Source organism: Pleurodeles waltl, chromosome 6 (genome assembly GCF_031143425.1).
Source record: "Pleurodeles waltl isolate 20211129_DDA chromosome 6, aPleWal1.hap1.20221129, whole genome shotgun sequence".
NCBI classification, from domain to species: domain Eukaryota; kingdom Metazoa; phylum Chordata; class Amphibia; order Caudata; family Salamandridae; genus Pleurodeles; species Pleurodeles waltl.
In genome coordinates this window covers 656,481,246-656,502,481 of record NC_090445.1, presented here as the reverse complement: position 1 = coordinate 656,502,481, position 21,236 = coordinate 656,481,246, and the positions used below count along the sequence as shown (strand labels likewise).

At 41.8% G+C, this 21,236-nt stretch overlaps 1 protein-coding gene across 1 annotated transcript in view; it reads right to left on the bottom strand.

The window, feature by feature from the left end:
- Positions 1–1,171: 1,171 nt before the first annotated feature.
- LOC138300104 (alpha-1,3-mannosyl-glycoprotein 4-beta-N-acetylglucosaminyltransferase C-like) overlaps positions 1,172–21,236 on the bottom strand; it is a 141,726-nt gene continuing 121,661 nt past the window's right edge. Inside the window, exon 3 of the mRNA XM_069239013.1 lies at positions 1,172–14,317. Coding sequence (XP_069095114.1) covers positions 13,170–14,317 — 1,148 coding nt within the window. The 3' untranslated portion in view covers positions 1,172–13,169. The remainder of the gene's footprint in view (positions 14,318–21,236) is intronic.

Sequence of the window (21,236 nt, the reverse complement as noted above, 5' to 3'; positions counted from 1 at the left end):
CAGCAGTGCAGGCTGGGGGAGGAAGTCCCACCCCAGCCGTGTAGCGTCTTTCATCCCTATGGAGCCACCTTGTATTGTGCATGTCCTGCACAGCGGTAGACTAATATAACTTAAATAGCACTTCAGGCAGGCAGGGCAAGCAGAGTTATAAGACACATGTTTTCTATTTCTGCTTCATTCAATTCCATTTTGAAATTTTTATGCAAAATGTTACTTTTGTATAAATCAACATCAAATTATTCTGCTAAATCTTCAAGCTATTGTGTGTCTCACATGCATATCTCGTTGCTTTTTTAGTTAAATATCTCAATTCATCTGAAATATATACAAGCAATCTTTGGTGTCAATTGTGCCTTGCAAAATTTCCCCAAAATATTTTGTTAAATTTGCAATATTAATTTCCCTCTTTTCAGGACAAGTAGTTGCTCCAGCTTCAATAACAGACACCAGCATATCAACAGCAGTTGCAATCCCACTAGTACCAAGTAAAGCTGACAATACATTCTCGAGCGGAGCACTTGCAGTACCAATCTCTGTTATTTATTGTGTACTCATACCTGATTCATCTATACTCATATCAGGATTTAGTGATCTCTGTTACTGTACACCATCTGTGTAAAGAGGAGGTCTAGAATTTAAAAGATAATTTGAAAAATAGCCTCATCATCTGAATATATTTTTTCATCTTTTTTTCTATCATTGTTTTTAGAATCATCAATTTCTTTTTTGTCTACTTTATTAACCTACCACATGAAATACCCTCATAGTTTGCATCGTTAAGTCCCTCCATCCCTTTTCCTCCATTGCCAACTTGGATTCTAACCTCTGGCTCACTTTCCCTCTATCCTTTTCTATAGCTATTAAACCTTGTTATTTAATACTTCAGATTGTATAGGTCTATGTTGTGGCTTTCTTTCACACACTGTATGGCAAATAAATCAAGCCATCTAGTATTAAAAATACCCTCCAAAGGAAATTGCATTTTCTTGTTACTCGACATGATCTCATGCCAGTCTTTTAACCACAAACACATATAAAATCTGATGCCTGTCATCATTTTGAATGCAGGAGAACCAAATTAACCAAGAACAACCCACCTCCAATAGTACGCTCTTGTACAAGAGTCCTAAATATTAATTAATATTCAAATAAATTATTATGACAAAACATATCACTTTTTTCTTTTATTTATTCAAAGTCTACTGATACATTTTTCAACGTGGTTTGAACATTAACACATTTCTGGCCACCCAATCCCTCAAAAAACATTAAGAAAATAACATTTCTGACTCGCAACCTCAATACATATGATTCACACTCAACATATCACACTCCACTACATACCAATTAAAAGATAAATGCAATCAGTCCTATACAGTAGAGCCCAATTTTTATACAAAGCAAAAGCATGTGTCATAATATAGATATTGACAAAGTGGATACTTAACACATTGATAAATAATTTGACGTCTGAGTGTTACAATGATTGGTTATGAAAAAAATAATTGATATAACATGATAGAATCAACTTAGGCACAGCAACAATTCTGTATGGTGAACTTAGGGCTGAGAAACACGTTCTGTGTGCATTTTGGTGTCTGGTGGTGATCTGACCACACACCTACATCAGGGCACAAACAGATGCATCAGATGTAAATTAAAAACACTAATCACTGGAAAGAGGGGGCAGCCAACACAAAGATCTAAGAAATAATAAATACAAATTTGAAGCCAAGAACTCCTGTGAGTCTTTGTAGCTACAGCTTACCAAAACATAGACCCTCACACAAATAGATCATCTAAATATTCATCACATGTAGCCCGTGTTTCCATTTCAATGTATACCTGCTTGAGTGTTTAGTGCACCTACCCAAACACCAAAAGAACATGTACCAATTGCCAATAAATATAAACTCCTTAACTACCACCATCATTACCCTGCACATACTCCCTTGTTTTGTGCGATCAATGTCCATCACCCCAGTGGTGCCACTCCTAAACTTTCTCCAGTACCTGAATCCCATACACATAGGTCCTAATCTGTCCTAATACTGGGAAGACACTCTTCCACTGTAGATATCTGCTATGACCACTAGAGAAAAACACAACAATTTCAATGAGTACCATTGAGACTTTTTATCCACTGCTTGAACTAACATAAACCTTGATATCCGGGACATTACCCAAAAGTCCCTCATCTTCAACCTTCACTAGCTGGTGTATGTGCCTGCTGGAGTGCTGCAAAGATTCAAAGTCCAATAGCAATTGAATGGGAATCCCTCAATCAACTGTCTCCAAGGGGTAGCTCTATGCTAAAAAGTTAATAGACTCATGTTAAACAACCTACCTGAACTCAAAAGTATAAATGGAATCAGAGCCGCATAGCAGGAGGAATAACCTGCGTAACATGATCCAATAAAATTAAATCAGGCTACTGAAACTCTCTGGTCCGGTTCACACTGTTGCGGAGCAAACAGTGTAATGGAAAAATGCTCATGTATCTCTCTCCTCTGTCTGAACAGGCCAACATCCCACGTGTTCTCACCAATGTGTATGCAGGAGAAACTTCAGAAGGAATCTTCTCACTTTTCATAACAGATACATTAGGAGCTTTAGGCTTTTCCAGTACAGTATCCATTATTTTCACTCAAATGCATCCCAAACACTCACAAAAAAAAAAAACAACAATCAACAATCCCAGTGTGGTTATGACAAAGGTCAATCAACCACAGCACGACTTATAGCAGCAATTCACAAATGACAATGCAACTTGTGATGACGTCTCACTAGTCCCAGTGCGATACTCAGCATTAGTCAGCCATTTGGAGGGCAACTTCTCCATTCTCCATAAATAGCAACCAACACAATCCCCTTTGTCACCAAACGCACAAAAATAAAAACAAGCAAAACCTTGTCTGCTCAACCTAAATAAGAGAAGGAAAAACAAAAATGTAAATGAAAACAATCTTGCAATCAATAGAAACAGAACAAGTAGCTTGGTGTCAATTGTTAATTACAAAACTAACACTAAGGCAGATTCTCATCCACCCCAACAACATGTTTATTCCTGGGCACCAAAGAATAAACAAACAGTAACCTAAGTTAAACATAATGAGCCTAAAAGTTCTAAGATACAAACTAAATACAGAAGTCAAGATGAAAAATTATGTGTGTTTGTGCTGTGCATCACAAAACACAGTACAATGCAGACAAGTACACAATATATCTTGTGTTGTTGGACTAAGACAAATCTGTTTACATTAATCAACAGTGAGCATACAAAGTGTATGCAATCCAATTCATCAAAACACCAAGTTGAACACAGCAACAAACACCAGTTCCAAAACTTACACATATGAAAAAAAAAAAAAAAGTAAGGTAATTAAACCACCTAAGACACTGCAAATTAACAATAGACAACCAAACATCTGATACACATGTAATTATTGGGTCAAATCCTCGCTCTCGAACTACAAATCTCATAATGCACCAGCAATGTGCCAAACCAACTTGCATTCACTTAACATTCATTCCGCCCTACCAATACTCACATACCTTCGCTAGTAAACAGCTCAGGAACACCAGAATACTGGAAACAATCAAACATATAGACTTCCGAAAGTAGAGACAAAATCCAGATCAGAGACAAAGATTATCTTGAAAAAAATATCTATTTTCTTATTTATTTATCCCACTTCTGACACCAAAAACTGTAGGTGTGCTATTACTAGGATAATCTGCATAATAGTTGTGCAAAATAAGCAACAAAGTCCGGGAAAACCGGGTTACGCCCATGACCAAGTTTGGCGTGAGTCGCGGGTGCCAGCCCTGCTAGAAATATTCCAAGAGGTGTCAAACTGATCATAGGCCCAAAAAACTCGCAATCCAAGGTTGAGTTCCACAATTATATTTTATTGGCAACACGTTTTGATCTCAAAGAGATCTTGCTCACAGCCACATACCATCAATGTGCACTATCACCCTTAAAAGTGCTGCTCCATTCACAGTGAAGAATAAAAAAAAACTTAATATTTAAACCGAGTCAAGGTTATAAACAAAAGTAAGACTTAATAATTGGACATATATATATTGCTTGGACCAATGCTAACATGTGTGTCTCAGCAATTTGGGTCATCATTGTTTATTTCATACTGCTTGCTAAGGAGTCCCGGTATGCTCTTGCTTTTTAGATTTAACGTGCACTTTATATATATACATATATATATATATACCTCTTTATCAGTAGTCAACAAGGGCAAAACAACTAAAGCAAGAAACAAAAAACATGGAACTGCGAGAAGATGCACATATTCAAAACTATTTCAAAATTGGCAGTCTTTAGCTTATGTCATCTCATTGACCAATATGTACATGAAGCTTTTCGTCCAGGTTCAGCCCTCCCGGCTGCTTAGTATTTAGACAAATTATATATTCCGATTCCAGAGTCCATAACCTCTTCTCTCTGTCACCTCCTTGTGAGGTATGAGTACTGTGTCAATTGCAAAGAAAGAGAGGACGTCTGGGTTTCGAGAATGTTCCTTGGCTCAGTGTCTAGCCACCAGGTAAGACTGATCACAGTTCCTAATCGCACAAAGGTGCTCAAGAATCCTCTTCCTCACACGGAAAATGGTGCTCCCTATGTACAACAAACCACAGGGACAGACCAGCACATATATACAGTAATCACTACTGCACACAATGAATTTGTTAATCTGCCCATGTCTGCCTGTTGGCAAAAGTTAGGTTTTGATATGTTTACTTTCTTTACAAGCTTTACATTTCTCGCACTTATAGAAAGCATACTGTTCACTCAACCACCCCCCTCGCTTCAAATGTGTATTCAAATAACTGTGAACCAAAATGTCACTAACAGACCTAGGCTTCTTGTAAGTCACTGGAGGGTGACTTGGCATTACCTGACCTATTACGGGATCTGATCTAACCAAGTGCCAATGTCTAGAGATCATATTTCTGACCTGAGGTGATTCAGCATTAAAAGTGGTAATCAATCTAACAGGTTGAGCATCTCCTTGTGACTGACCTTTCTTTACCAGGACGGCATCCCTAGAATGTGAAGCAGCTTTCTCTTTAACAGCTTCTAGGACTTGGTGGGGATAGCCTCTCACTATAAAATGCCCACAAATCCTAGCCTGTTCATCTTGATATGACTGTGTCTCACTGCAATTCCTTTTGGCCCTCAGAAATTCCTCATAGGGGATGCGTCATTTCAATCTATCAGGATGGTGGCTGCGAGCTTGAAGAATACTATTGCCAGCTGTTTCCTTATGAAACAATGTTTCTCTTTCCATTCAACTAGTAAGGAGTCAAAAAAGGCCTGTTTGAAAGCCTCAAGGGTGGTAAGCTCATAATACCCTGACCACAGAAGTTGTCTCTCTGCCTCAAGCATTTAACGTTGAACATCCCACAACACAATATTGCCCCATTTATTAGAAGGTTTAATGACAATATTCGGGTCCTGCACCAGGGAATTCAAAGCCTCCCTCTGTTCTGTGGTAAGATTCTCTGCATAATGATTTTTACTGTTCTCCCAAATTTTTAAAAGGTCCCTAGAAACCACTACATGAAAGGTTTCAAGGATAACATGGGCGTGTTACACTTAGACTTAGGCTTAATAGTGGTGCATACAAATTTGTGCGGGTCAGTGTTGAACTCTATAACTATGAGGTTATGTGTCCCTGGAGACAAGATTCAAAACAGCATTTCAAAAGACAGTCAGTAAGAACAGTCTAAATGAAAAAAAGGATTTCAGGATCAGAAATTTAGGAAAACCATTAAGGTTTATTACAATTTTAAAGTGCAAAACAGGAAAATAGAAGATGCAATTACAGCAGCAATCTCATTGAATCATTTTGAGTACGTAGAAGTCACCTGCCATGAAAGCTTCCAATTATAAAAATAATGCAATGATGAGCAAAATATCAGGTAAACAAACTAAGGTGGTGGTTTGTTCTTTGGTGCACAGACTTTACTCAGTCAGGGCGACAAGTAAATTACTGAAAAAGTATAAACAGCCTGCCAAATTTAGAAATGACAGCCAAGGCTCTAGTCATTTCTGAAGCATTGGTAGGAACCACAATGATGGCGGTTCCTCAATGCTTTTTTTTAATTTGACACATGGCTCCATCGACATGACAGAGCAGTATGTCAAATGTATGAGTGTGAGTTTCTTTTTCAAGTTAAAAAAAAACAATGGCCCAAAATTCAAGGTTTTATATAGCCATTTCAGACTAGGTAATCATGGAAATTGCAAAGTTAGCATAATGTGAGCATAGTTTGTAGCAATTCACATTTCGTATTTCAAAAACATCATATAACCCTACCATCTTAGCACTAACCCACTACGTAAATATGGATTCTTCCCTTCAGACCTAACGTCACGCAGAGGCTTTAGAATAAAATAGTTACATTAACGACAGAAAACATTCATGAATAAATGCAATGCAGTGTGTTAGCAGAAGTGCCTTGAAAATAGTCAGAAGGCTTTCTCCAGTGAGTTCTTCAAGAACAATATGTCACAAAAAAACAGTGCACATCTTGCTATGTCTGGTGTCAAGCAAAAATATAAAAACACAATGGGCATCATAATATGTTAGCCATTTCATCAAGAATAGAGTTGAGGCCTAACTGAGGCCAAGTTTAGTGTAAGCCAGAAAATGAAACTAGAAAACATCACATCATAATGATTTTGTTTCAATTGTTAATACACATATATAAATTCAAATATGGAATGACTAATACTAATGCACATATGTAACTTAAACGTGGCCTATGGAAAATAAAGGACAATAGGGGAAAGAATTCCACAAAACACAGGCATTGTTCAGTAAGAACAAAGGTATTGCAGGTAAATATGGAGTGGTGGCCAGAATATCTTAACTTGCCCAATAGTGGTCTGCTGGAACGCGATAAACGCTACTAAGATTTCAACTCTATCTTTGCTTCTACATTAGGATTACTCCTTGGTGTCTGTTGGAGTCTTTCTATAATTCTGTGACTGACATGAATAAGGTTATGAAAAACATATATTATTCGCTAGAAGGCACGCCCATTAAAAGACAACTGCATTTGGGCTTCCCCCTCAAAGGTACATTTCATTTATGTATTAATGCTGGTTTGTTTCCTTCTGATTCTTTCTCTCCTCATTACTGACATGTTACTGCTCAAGTGCCACTCATCTTGGATATAGATATAAATTTTTAAGGAGCTGAGAAAATCAGAATTAGTTTCATTCTATAGTGCAATCTGTTGCTTTTACTTTCATCTTTCGTCTACAATCACCAAAATATAAAGTTCATTTAAATACATTATATAATCCAAAATCCAAACCATGAGCATGATCTTTCTGTAGATAGGGTAGCTGACAGCAGATATGAGGTAAAGGCTTGGGGAGACAATTTATTGGTACCCATCAATGCCATTTCTATCCAAGAACATATTCAACCTCGCCTCAAAATCACTTGCACAGCCTACACTGCCACCTCTGAAGTAACCTACTGCTTACAGCGAATGTTTACTCTGTAAAAAAAAAATTGCATGACAATGGTTAAGCACAGTAATTTTTTGTGCTTATGGTTGCCGGTCGGCCCCACCGGCACTTACTTCAGGGGACCAGTACTTTTTGCCAACTCCGGTCATTTGCCAGTCTGGAGGTGCCTTTGTTTATTAACACTCATAAAGTCGTGGCATTGAGTTTAACTTAATAAACGCCAAAACCTTCCAAAACTATCTTTAAATGTATTTTCTGCAGCAGTGTGTGCATTCTATGGAAGAAAGGTGTGCCATCAAGAAAAGGAAATAATCTGAGTTGAGTGGATTATTTAGCAGACAGTGGAAACTGAAGCTGCAGGTGCGTTCTTTGTCCAAAGGTGAATTCGGGAGCTGGAGTGATTTCTCCAGCAGTGGATGAATTGTGTAGCAAGGATTGTCAGATGGAGGTGACTTTTGCAGTCGGGTGTTAATTCTGCAGCCAGCTCATCAGGGCGAGAATAGGAATTTAAAGCAGCCCCGGCAAATGTTATCAGACCATCCTTCATACTGCGCCTAGCACTCAAGAGCAGCAAACTAGCCCGGCCTGGTTTGGGGGGTTTCTCCGCCCAAGAAATTGTTTACAAAACATGAAAAGAATGATGCATTTTAAAAATATTTTTGATTATATATAAATAAATGACATAACTTTTAAAGCATAGTGAATGATGACCTTACAGTGAAATTAAATCGTGATAGGAACACCAATGCCATTCTAACGGAGAGCAGGCTCAACAGACAGACTTTTTTGTGAGATTCTAAATAAAGGGAAGATGCCTGCATGAGTCACAACCAGTTTCCCTTTCGCTTATGTTTCAATACTGGGATTGGAAACCGCCATCCCACCAGGGGCTTCACATGCTCCATCATCAAACTATCACCGCACAGAACTCTGAAGGTTCGTGTTTTACTTTCTAAGGCTTGTAGTCATGTTTGTTCCAAAATAATTAAGAACTACAATTCGATGCAAAGGACTCTACCTGGACTGCATGAGATACTCATGCATGTAGCTGAGAAACAAGTGAGGTCTGCAACACGTCTGTACTGATGAGAGAAGCAGGCGGGCCCCCACTGCTTCCCATTATCACATTTTGCTGTCACGGGCACTAGGCCTACCCACACAAATGAAGTACCATTTGTATCGGGAGACTTGGGGAATGCTGGGTGAATGGAAATTTGTGGCCCCTCCCAGATTTCAGAACTTTCTATCACTGAAATGTTGGGAAAAATAGATTTTTTTGCCAAATTTTGAGGATTGCAAAGGATTCTGGGTAACAGAACCTGGTGAGGGAACCACAAGTCACCACATCCTGGATTCCCCCAGGTGTCTAGTTTAAAAATATGCACAGGTTTGGTAGGTTTCCCTACATGCCGGCTGAGCTAGAGGCCAAAATCCACAGCTAGGCACTTTGAAAAATCACACGTCAGATTTCAAAGTAAAAATGTGATGTGTCCATGTTGAGTTTCCTGTCGCGGGCACTGGGCCTACCCACACAAGTGAGGTACCATTGTTATCTGTAGACTTGGGGGAACACAGAATAGCAGAACAAGTGTTATTGCCCCTTGTCTTTCCCTACATTTTTTCCTTCCAAATGTAAGACAGTAAGTAAAAAACACGTCTATTTGAGAAATGCCCTGTAATTTCATGCTAGTATGGGGACCACAGAATTCAGTGATGTGCAAATAACCACTGCTTCTCAATACCATATCTTGTGCCCATATTGGAAATACATAGGTTTCCTTGATACATATTTTTCACTCTTTATATTTCACCAAATGAATTGCTGTGTACCCGGTATACAATGAAAACCCATTGCAAGGTGCAGCTATGGCTCTGGGTACCTAGGGTTCTTGATGAACCTACAAGTCCTATATATCCTCACAACCAGAAAAGTCCAGCAGACGTAACGGTATATTGCTTCTGGCATCGCAGGAAAAAGTTACAGAGTAAAACGTGGAGAAAAATGGCAGTTTTTTTCACCTCAATTTCAATATTTTTTTATTTCAGCTGTTATTTTCTGTAGGAAAACCGTATAGGATCTACACAAATGACCCCTTGCTCAATTAAGAATTTTATCTGCTTTTCAGAAATGTTTAGAAGTCCAGGATCCAGCATTGGTTTCACACCCATTTCTGTCACTAAGTGGAAGGAGACAAAAAGCACAAAAAATAGTAAAAATGGGTTATGTCCAAGTAAAATGCCAAAATTGTGTTGAAAAATTAATTTGGTTTTCTGATTCAAGTCTGCCTGTTTCAGAAACCTGGGAAGATGGTGATTTTAGTACCAGAAACCCTTTGTTGATGCCATTTTCAGGGGAAAAATCACAAGCCTTCTTCTGCAGCCCTTTTTCCCCATTTTATTTTTAAAAACCGAAATTTTCTCTGTATTTTGGCTAATTTCTTGGTCTCCTCCAGGGGAACCCACAAACTCTAGGTACCTCTAGAATCCCTAGGATGTTGGGAAAAAAGACGCAAATTTGGCATGGGTAGCTTAGGTGGACAAAACGTTATGCGGGCCTAAGCGTGAACTGCCCCAATTAGCAAAAAAAAGGCTTGCCACCTGAGGGGTAAAAGGCCTGGCAGCGAATGGGTTAATTCAACCTTACAAAAGCTGCATAAATGGGGGATCCAGAGGGTCAGAGATATTTTTCTGAATGCTCACGTTTTGGAATGCCAGAGGACAACAGATGGTGAATAATTCATTGGAATCCAACAAACATCTAGTTACTAAGCTATATTCCACAAAGCAAACCTTCCACAAAGCAAACCGAGGCCCTGGTGTGGCCCCTGACACTAGAGCCAAATGGAAGGCTAACCGCGACATGGAAAGGTTTTCTGGATATGAATGGATATACTGTAGTGGTCAAATTGGCATCCTATTTCCTAATGGTCGCCTAATAGTAATAGACTTCAAGTTGTTATACCAAATGTACCACAGCCCATTAAGCTGTGTAAGACTAAACTAAGTGTGGACTCGAGGTACCCATATGCTATTTTATCCAGCTCGCTTGGCTTTGCCCCCAGATTGGTAGCTACTGGATGGAGGTGTTCCGCACTCTCACTGTCATGACAGGGAAGGTTATGATGCCATCTCTGAAGATGGCCTTATTGAGGTGTACTATTGCCAATTCACTTTGGTGGATTCACCATTGGCAGAGGCGGGTGGCTTGTACAACGGGAAAGGATTGTGCCCCGGCTGCACAACACAGATAGACAAATTAGTCTTCTGCAGGGAAAAGCTGGAACCCTATCATACTACTCTCTCACAAGCTCAGAGACCTAAGATCTTTTGGGGCCCCATATAATCGTAATGGCTAACCCAAGATTTGCCTTCATCTTGAACTGGTTGGTGAGATGAGAACACAGTTCAGAAAGGCGCCGAACTGTGAGAGGCACTCTTATCTGCCAGCAAAACCACAGATATGTGTTAAAAGGCACAGGGCCTTTTAGCCGTCTCCAACTCGTGAATGTCATGGCATATATCCCCTTTTCATCATAATTAACAGTTGGGGACGTCATCATTCCGAGTCTGCGACAAGACAGTGACTAAGATTTTCTGTTCTGTGAATGTGAATAATACATACACTTGAGAAGTGCGCTGTGCGTAAGAGTGCTGTAATGTTGGAAAATGTTAGAACAGTTTTTTTTTACAAAAAATGATGAATTTTGATGCAGTGAATACTGTAGCAGAAGATGAAATCGGAAGCACTGCATCAGGGAGAGGATTCTTAAGCAATGTCAATTTAGTGAGAGTGCCTGAGTCCTTCTACAGATGGTAAATAAAGACAGCAGACGGTACATTTGAGAACATTATGTGAATTCGGCATCAAAGAGTGTGGTTTTGAGGTTGACTAGATGTGTCTTTCCCATCCAGCAGTGGCGTAGCGTGGGTGGTGCAGGGGGGGCCGGCCGCACCGGGCGCAACATCTGGGGGGGGGGGGGGGGCGCGCTCGCACTCGCGAGTGCTAAAATCCACGGGTTAGGGGGCGCAAATGACTTGCCTTGCCCCGGGTGCTGACAACCCACGCTACACCACTGCCATCCAGGGCTCAGAGAAAGTCATAGTGAGGCATAGATGTTTGGGGGAAAGGGAGGGCTCAGGTCAGAATAATAATTAGGAAGGGAAAGATGAAAGGTTATTAGTTGCTCAGAGCCTACTACCTCCCCAGCCCCATCTGCTCTCTCCACCATTGCGAGAAGCACCACAGGATGGCAATTTAAAGACGTCTGAGATGATTCATTGAGTAAGTCAGGTTTTACTTTCTAGAACTCCTCTCATGGGCCCAGTAAACCTTGCGTTGGCCTGGTTCCCGGACGTAGAAGGCATTCTTCTGCAGGAAACTATTTCTGACTCAGTGGGGGAATTCCAAGGTGTTCAGCACAGTACGAATTGGGCTGGGTGTTAAGAGCTCTTTGCAAGGGCAACATATCAACAGCACGACCATGCTCCGAGCTATGCTTTAAAAAAATAACTGATTCCGCCTTTTGTTTCTTCTACAGTCCCGTTCATAAAAAACAAAGTGTAACATTTAAATAAAATGATCATTAGCTAATCCATTCTAAAGATGCATCAATGACGACAGAATGCATTTGTTATTTCACATAAACTATACATGGTTCGGAAAAAATGAAGGTTCTTCTATAACAGTAAAAGCATTTTTGAGATCAATAATAAAAACATTGTAGTACCTATGAAGTACAGTAAAATTATGTTTTGTTTGCTTTCATCATCTGCACGACATGGCTTCATGAAGTTTGGGAGTAACTTCGGTACACAAGCAACATTTAATAAGACTAGAAGAGTTATTCTTCATTTTTAGGTCTTGCCTACAGACAGCTTTTGCTGCAAGTTGGCATCAGACATATTGCATTCAAGAGACTTAAAGTAGGATTTCTATCTGCCCCTTGTTCCTGATTCAATGTCTGTCTCAGTATCCTGCTTCTGAATTGATGGCTTCTTTTCCTATTCGGGTACTTGTCCCACTCAAAGAGTATTTTGGCCTGAGTGGGTTTTTAGTGGATTAATTGTATCCTTCCATTGTTGACATCTGTACCTCGCTTTGCAGTGCAACCTCATTTAGTTTTGTGATGGTGCTGGTGTATGTGTAATAACATAGTAGGCCAGTACCCAACACTCCTTGTCCATGACCTTGGTATCGGGAATGGAACCAAGATGTGGCGATCATCCATTAATGTGAGGCAACCATATTTTGATGGTCTGTCTTCTGGCTCCTGAATGTTGTGTTATGATGCATGGCATACCATTTTCTGCATCTCAATGCATGCCATGCTCTAAGTGGCCTATAACAGTAGCATCAACTTAACAATCCAACCCCAAACGACCACGCCACCACTGCCCCACCCCAGGTCCATCCTGGCAGAATCCTATTTGATCCCCAGTTTCAAATGTTGCAAGCAGCACTTCTTGCAGAACATAGGCTGGCTGTCAATCAATGTTTATCTCTCCTCTGATAAATGCAACGTAGCTATTCAAAGTAGCTATGCAACGTAGCTATGACAATCATTTGTTATTCTTTATTCTCATTTTCACTCCCTCTTTGAGGGATAATAACCCTAGATTTGCGATTAAGCATGTGAGTATGTTGATCAACATCCTGGAGTCTTCAAGATGTATTCTGCTTGGTCCAGATATTTATATGTCTAATGATCAGCCATTCAGTCTGTGTTTCTTTCACTACAATTCGCACACATTCCACAGGGAAGTCATAGAGGCTCTCTAGACCCTTCTTATCAAACTGCCCTTCCTGAAAATTGCCAATTGGCAAGAAGTTGGTACAGCCCTTGCCACTCTTTTCTAGGCCCTTCCCAAACTCCAGCCACCCTCCATGCAGATAATCAGTCAACCTTTCAGCTGAACCGGTCTGAACCTGGATCCTGGAGATATAGACTGGTCTGTGGAACACAATAGTGAAGTAACTCCCGGCAGATGGAGACTTTCCCCAGAAGTACTCGTCCACATTACTGTATGCCTGGATGGGGAGATAGTTTTCAAAAACTTGGATACTTGTGAACACATTGCCAGGAGGGTTGTCAGGAATGTCAAATGGGTCCTCTTCAAAGTCTTCATCTTTTAATCGATTGGCTGTTCCCTGGAAGGAAGAATAAAGGCCTATGTGCTGGAACAGTGATGGTTTGAATCGAATAACATCTTTTTGGGTGAGAAGCATACGAAAATGTGTCAACAGCCAATCACAAGGCATCTCCTGGTAAAACATCCAGAGGAATTGGGCAAGCCTTTGCAGGTCACTGGATTGGTAGAGCTTGCCGATGTAGCCTAGTTTGGAGAATTCCAAAGTCACCCAGTAGGTGCTCCCACGGGATGTAACCACTTTCTTGATGGCTGAAGAGAAGGACTTGGAGCACTGAACGTCATCTTCTATCATGAGGTAATAAGTTGACAGATTTTTGCAGAAGTGCATCAGAAATGCATAGTCCATGTTCTGCTTGGACCTGAACTTCACTCTGTCCTCAGGGTCATTGTAGTTGCGTTTTAGTCCTTCCAGTGTAGGGTAATACTCTTGTGGTGCATGGATCACCAGCAGGTGGCCAGCCATGATGTGGTGTGTGAACTTGTTGCCAATCTCTTCTGCCATTTGGGAGTTCCAGTCCATGTCAAAGTCGGCCAGGTGCACCACCACCACCATGTCCTTAAGCTCCTCATTGGTGGACTGCTTGAAGATGGATTTCAGGGTTTCGAGGAGGTAAGTTCCCTTTTTTCTTTTGACGGAGCACAGCCCAACTGTGAGGTATTCTTGAAATAAGAAAGACAGAAATATTGGCTTAGTATCTCCTGAGCAAATGCAACACTTCTGCGAAATCTACAAACGATTCAGAGGTCATTTAATTGATTAAGTATTATTAAAGGGGTCGTAGCAAGAATCTGGTGCCACAAGTCCTGGGAGCAGATTTGCAGACCCAGAGATTAATTTTAGCTTCCGGTTAACGGACATAAATAGACATCACAGATTCAGAAGGTAGAGGGAAATTGTATAACACCCATTACCACTATTAACATCAGTGGACGTAAACACAGGCAAGCTATAAGATGCAGATTTAACATTCATAAACTAATAGCCACTGATTTTGCACCTACATTAATACATGTAAACATATGTTGAAAAAACTTTATTTTATTTTAAGTGCTGTCATTTTATACTTCTTGCAAGGACAGAACCTATATCAGACTCTGTGTGCTGCAGGGGAGTGTACAAAAACATAAAGAATATGTAGAGTAAATGACCATACTTTCATGTGATCATTCTTGCTCTCGTATCTCCCACTGATCTGCTTGTGAAGATGAACAACTTGTACTTTTTTACCATCAGAGACTGCCTCAGAAATTAAATTATTTACCTATCTATTCATTAAAATAGCTAATTTTTGTCCGCTTTAGAAACTCCCTCCTGTGTCTCTTGCTCTCTTGCTGTCTCTGGTTCTTACTGTCTTTCTTGGAACAGCTTTAATTTTCTTCATATCTCTCCCTGTAGTTTGTCTCTGTTTTATCTCTCACTTCCCCCTTCCATCGAATGTAGGAGTCCATTATCTGTCTGCCTCCTTGTCTTCCTCTGTTCACTTCTCTCCTTGTTCTGCCATCCGCCAGACTTTCCTCGCCTATGCACATATCCCTTCTTATCTAGCTGCTCTTTGATCTTCTCCCATGCCTATTCATCCCTCATTCATTTGGCCATCAGTCAATCTTTCTGCCTATTTATCTGTCAGTTTTTTATTTCCTTTTCCATTGTCCTGTTTTTCAGACAAGTCATCCATGCATTCATGTACACACCATTCCACTAATGTCTCTATCGGCCCCTCTCGCTAAATGTCAGTCTTCCTTCTGTACTCCTGCCCCTCCCCCCCAACCCTTCTATCTTCCTGCTTGTCAAAAAGACATTTCCCTGACATTCGCAGATGTGTTTTATTATTTGCCTAGCCTGTCATATCATCTGTACATCTGCCTTTTTGGCCATCAGCTCACCTGCCTGCCCAATTCTCCATCTTTACTCCTCTCACCAGTGAACGGAGGGAAGGCTTTTTACAGATGAAAGTAATCAAATTAGAAATCACACAAGTACCATTAACAATTAAAAACAAAATGTTTTGCTGAAAGGGCGATAAGAACGACAATGTTATTTTTCGTTTAAATTAATAAAAATACATAGTTATGAGGAGTGTAGAAAATAACAATCTGGCTGAGCACTGGGTCACTTTTCTAAACAAAGTAACATTCAACAGATTCTAGTATAGCAATCTACACAATTCAGGGATAACTAACAAGTTATTTTGGCAAGTTAATCAAAACAGGATAAACATGCAACTTTTTCTATACAATGATTGCCCTTCTCTTTTTTGCCCTCTGTTAATCCACACTTTATCGACGAACAGAATAGTGGGAATGTAGATGTGCACGTGATTTGCTGTTAGAAATGAACTTAACTGAACTCATACAAGACTTTAGATGCAAAGGTTCATAATGACTACGCAGCTGCTCCCACTGCTTCATAGGGACATGTCAGTGTGCTCTATGTAAAGGAAAGCAGGTCGTACTATTCCACGTCAGAGCATGCAATCATGTCAATTGATAAACAGGAATACAAATAGATAGAATTACACGTGTTGATAGTCAATGATTTCAGAAGACTTTGGCTCTAAATATGGAAATGTCATATGTTTTATGGAGTATGCAACAGCTCCAACAGCTATCTGGGTTTGTAACTAGCTCATGACCCCACAGATGATCCCTCGAGGTATCCCATAGAATGTATACTTTTCAGAAATATATCTGTGATCTGTGCTGGGCTCCCCAGTGCTGTACGATGTGCATGCCACTTGTAGGAAACATGTGATGCAAACACTCTACAAACAGGGCTGCTGCAGACTTACCTTCACCCACATATGTGGGATTCGATTTTATTAACAGAGAGAATTAGATTGTTAGTTAGCATAACATTTACTTTAGCCAGGGATTGTACGAGGATTTCTGGTGTAAATGTGAAAGAATAGTGTGGTTTTATGGTACGTGCTATAGCTTCCTTGGCATTATACGTACATTACCTTTTCATAATAATCATGAGAGCTCCTGAGTTTGTTCACCAATGTGCTCCCAGGCCTACTTCCCTCACCATAGGGCGCGTGCCACATGGCTCCTGGAAAGATAACGAATCTCACTTTCAGCTGTTTCATTATATTAAGTTATCCTTTCCTGGATAAGTACCAGGGTAAATGGTTTGGTGACATAGTCATGTTCCAGCCCCTGCAATGTGTCTTCAATAGTGGACAGCCTTGATTGAAGGTCCTTCAGTATACCTACTTGTGCTCATGTGCATACCCCTCTTAAAGTGACTTTAAACGCTTCCCAGAGAACACCTACACTTCCAAGTCTTTATTCAGGAGGAAGTACTCTGCTATGGCCCCCCCTAACTGTCTCCCTGAACTAGTCGAGTAAAGCTGCATGAGGCAATCTCCAGCAATATTGCTGGTGTATATAATTCGGAATGTGTGGAACAAGATAAACCAGGGCATGATCTCATAAAATGCGGGGAAGATGGCGTACCTCTCCCACCCATCCATGCTAGTCCCTGGTAAGTACCCAGTAATGCAGCCAGGACCATCAACCATGCACTGAGGACACATAAGTACCCACCCCCACACTCGGGTCACAGCGCCTCACACCTATGGCCCCATACTCCACCGTATATTCATGGATAATTTTGGCAGCTCGTTTGTCCTGTCCCTCCCCCACTGAAGTCTCGGATCTATCTAATCCCCCCTCCCCACAACAATGGCATAGCTGGCAGCACATGCAGCAGGTTACAGAGATTCAACACAAACTCTGGGTCGTCAACTTTAAGGCCATATGTATTGAGCATAGTGACCATGGTACACAGAGCCTACCCTGTACCAGTACATAGCGGCCTTGATCATCTGTCTCGGAAGGCATCAACTCAGATTGCACCCCCTTTTTGATTGATATAATTACCACTCGAGCATAGGTAGAATATGATGATGCCATGCGGAAACCCATCCACCTCACACCCACCTGAGCCGCAGCATGCTGAGGAAGGTGCACCTCTTGTAAATAAGCTACCTGCACATGATGCCTATTGAGACAGGCGAGCACCTGTCTGATTTATTTTGGATTATTTAGCCCCTTTACAATCCATGACATGAAGTGGAGAGAAGCTACATTAGAAATCCTGTTAGGAATAATTTCTACAGGCTACCATCCACTGAGTATCGGAATAAAGTCAGACAATACTAGCCAATATATGCAAAACACCTACTGGATGGGCAGAACATTCCCCCTTACACAGTCCATCCTCCACCCACCTCAGCGACCCAAACTGGCTAAAGACACATTCCCTCCGATTTAACCATAACAACACATTTATAACCAAATACCATAACACTGAGCTTGACTCTACAATTCAACATGTGCCTTCTGTGACATTCGCGGTATTCCCTCCAGGGTGAGATAGAGGGCCATCTTCCAGATAATTGGAGGTGGCCAAGCCAACATGGCTGTCAGCATACCCAAAAAGTACCCAACCACTCAGATCAAACAAGAGAAGGTGTGGCATGCATATTGATGTCAAAGATAGGCTATCCACTCCAGGGCATGGCGAAGTCTGGGACACAAAGAGGCCCCACCATCCTGTTCTATGGTAACCAGCCGTCCACTAATCAGCTTTATTTGTGGCCGGCCTGCACCTGAAGCTGAACTGGATACAGCATGGCATATTCCACTTCTGCCTGCTGCTGTTTATTTTTCACTGGTGCAAACTCCTTTCTGTCCGCCTGTACTGCTGTGGTGAAATCTGGGTAGACAGCAATTTCACTACCTTGATATTGAACTGTCGTGCGCTGTCTTGAAAGTCTTAGCATCACATCCCCGTCTCTGTAGTTAAACAACCCTGCAATTAAAGGTCTGGGTGGTGACCCTTCGGGGAAGGTCTTGCTAATAACGATCTATGGGCCCTTTCGACGATCAGCATATTGGAAAAATGTTCAGCGTCAAATACTTCTTGCAGTAGTTGCTCAATAAACATTCCCATTTTCCCCATATTAGAAGTTTCTGGAATTCCAAAGATGCGAATATTCTTTTGCGGGATCTGGTTTCAAGTTCTTCACTTTTCTCTTGAATGATGGCGATCACCATTTCCATATTCAGACATTTTTCCCTTGTGTTCAGTAGTGTATCCTCAGTTTTGGGTATTTGTTGTTCTGCCTCCACAATGAATGTTCCATGTCCAGGGGCATAGCTTGGTCAGTAAGACTGGGGGGGGTGTCAACTTCAGATTTACCAACAATCACACTGAGACATAGTGGGTCATTACGAAAAGGCTGCCAGCCAAACTGCCATGGGCAGGTTGCCGCCTGTGTAGCTGCCTTCCTGCAGGCCCCATTACCAGTTCCTCACTGGGTCAGTGGGTGGAAACACTCAGCGGGGAACAGCCCACAACATTGATTGGTCAATTATGAGCCGGCGGGAATGTTGCAGTGCATAAAGCATCGGCAGTGCAAGGGGGTTGTAATCCCCAGGCCGGCACTGCATGCAGCCCTGCCCTGGTGGATTAGGACCGCCAGCACCGCCAGTCCCTCCAGCCGAACCGCCACAGTCATAATGTGGTGGTCTGACCACCGCCAAAGTGGTCAGACCACTGCTTTGAGGGCCGTCCTGGCGGTCTGAAGACCAGGAGGCTTGTAATTAGGCCCATAATGTTAAAATACATGATATGACAAGCAGGGTGCATGAGAGGAGCTTAAGGGGTAGTGGAAAAGGAGAGGAATACGACTGGCAGGGGTACTAAGTGAGAGAAAACACATTTTTCTATGAAATAACCAACATTTTTGAAGTATTTCCAAACAGAGAAGGGGAAAGAGTGTTTGAGTGCATTTTTGTCTGTGTGTGTACATTTACTCTTTAAATCCGACAGACAGCTTACCATAGACGACTGAAATCCCCTGTACCCAACTATTTACCACAAAACATTTACTAGGGTGATGTAACACCCCACAACGCTATGAAGCTACGCCCCTGCCCATGTTTATTGATTTTGGTCGCCATTTGATCCATGCGTACATCTAATGTATCCATTTTGCTATCAATCGATTGCAAACTGTGCTGCATTGCTGGCAAAGTGGCTTCCAATGACCCAGTGGCGCCCACCGTCTCGTGTGGGTTTGTATGCACGCTTGGCCCCAAAAGTGAGCAGTGACTGGTGCTTATCCGTCTTTCCTATTGTAGCTCAGCAAGGTCGCTATGTCACCAAGCAGAAACTGAGTACCGTTCAGTCTTGTATCCCCTCCAATCAGGCGATCATAGTCAGCAAAATAAAGCAGAGGGCAAGGCCACCGGTCAGGTGTGCCACCATCCATTCAAACGCCGCTCCACCTGCATCTCACCTGCGCACGCAGCTCAGGGATCAGCGTAATCAGGACCTCGCACCTGTTGTAGGTGCATTCACACTGCAACTGTTCCCTCTAGCACCGGTATATAGCATTGACATGTGTGGTGCATGCAGGATCCCTTCACTCCAACTGTTTAGGCGGGTGTGATGACACCCCTGTGCAAAGAACCAGGATCTGATCACTGCAGCTCTTGCACCGGGGACCCACACACGGATCCCTGACCATGGTCCTCCAGTTTGCCATACTTCACACTCTCAGGGGGCCTCTGAGCCACCTCTTGTCCCCACAACAGGGCACACCAGTGGTTGGCAGGTGCACCACAGCCGCAGGGCATTGTTCCAACCAGGAGGGCCCCCTGCCAAAAGGTGCTCACACTTTCAGAGGCTACAAAGCTTGGTCAGGGCTCCATAACTTCACCAGCTCCAGTGAACATCGTTCATCCCACTCTGGGGCCCCCACGGCACACAAGATGGCAATCCTCAGGAGCATTTTCCTCTTTCTAAGTGTTTCTCCTCATTTCTCCTAGTTGCACCTCTCCTGGGAAGGAACAGCATTTTGATGCATTTCCAGTTTTACCTGTTTTTTTGTAAATCTGGGAATGCACCAAAACCCATGAGTGGATGCATGGGAACCCACGCTCCACCCATGGAATGCCTCCCTGAGTCAGAGTAACGCAACATAGTGCGCTGCATTGCTTTCCTCTAGCAGTTGCGTCCCCCTTACGCCTGCTTGAAAGAAATGTTTCAAACAAGAAAATGTTTAAAGCACGTGGGGCCAGATGTACGTACCATTTTTCTTGTCGCAAACGGCCTGATTTGCAGATCATGTACAGACCCTAATTTGCAATTCAGTAATCTATTTACTGAATCGCAAAATAGGTTTGAAAGTTGCAATTAGGAAGGGGCGTACCCTTTCTAATTGTGAGTTGCAGTGCGATGTAGGATTGTTTTGTGACCGTGAGTTGCGGTCACAAAACAATTGCAGTTAGCACCAGTTTCAAACTGGTGCTAACCCATTCACAAACAGGAAGGAGTGCCCCTTCCCCTTTGTGAATGGTAGCGAAAATATTTTTTCAGAGCAGGCAGTGGTCCCATGGACCACTGCCTGCTCTGAAAAAATAAAAAGAAAACTTTTCATTTCTGTTTTTGAAACAGGCTGCATTTTAAAAAAACTGCTTTATTTAAAAGGAGTCACAGACATGGTGGTCTGCTGATCCCCAGCAGGCCACCATCCCTGTGAGGGCGGCCATTCCCAATGGGGTC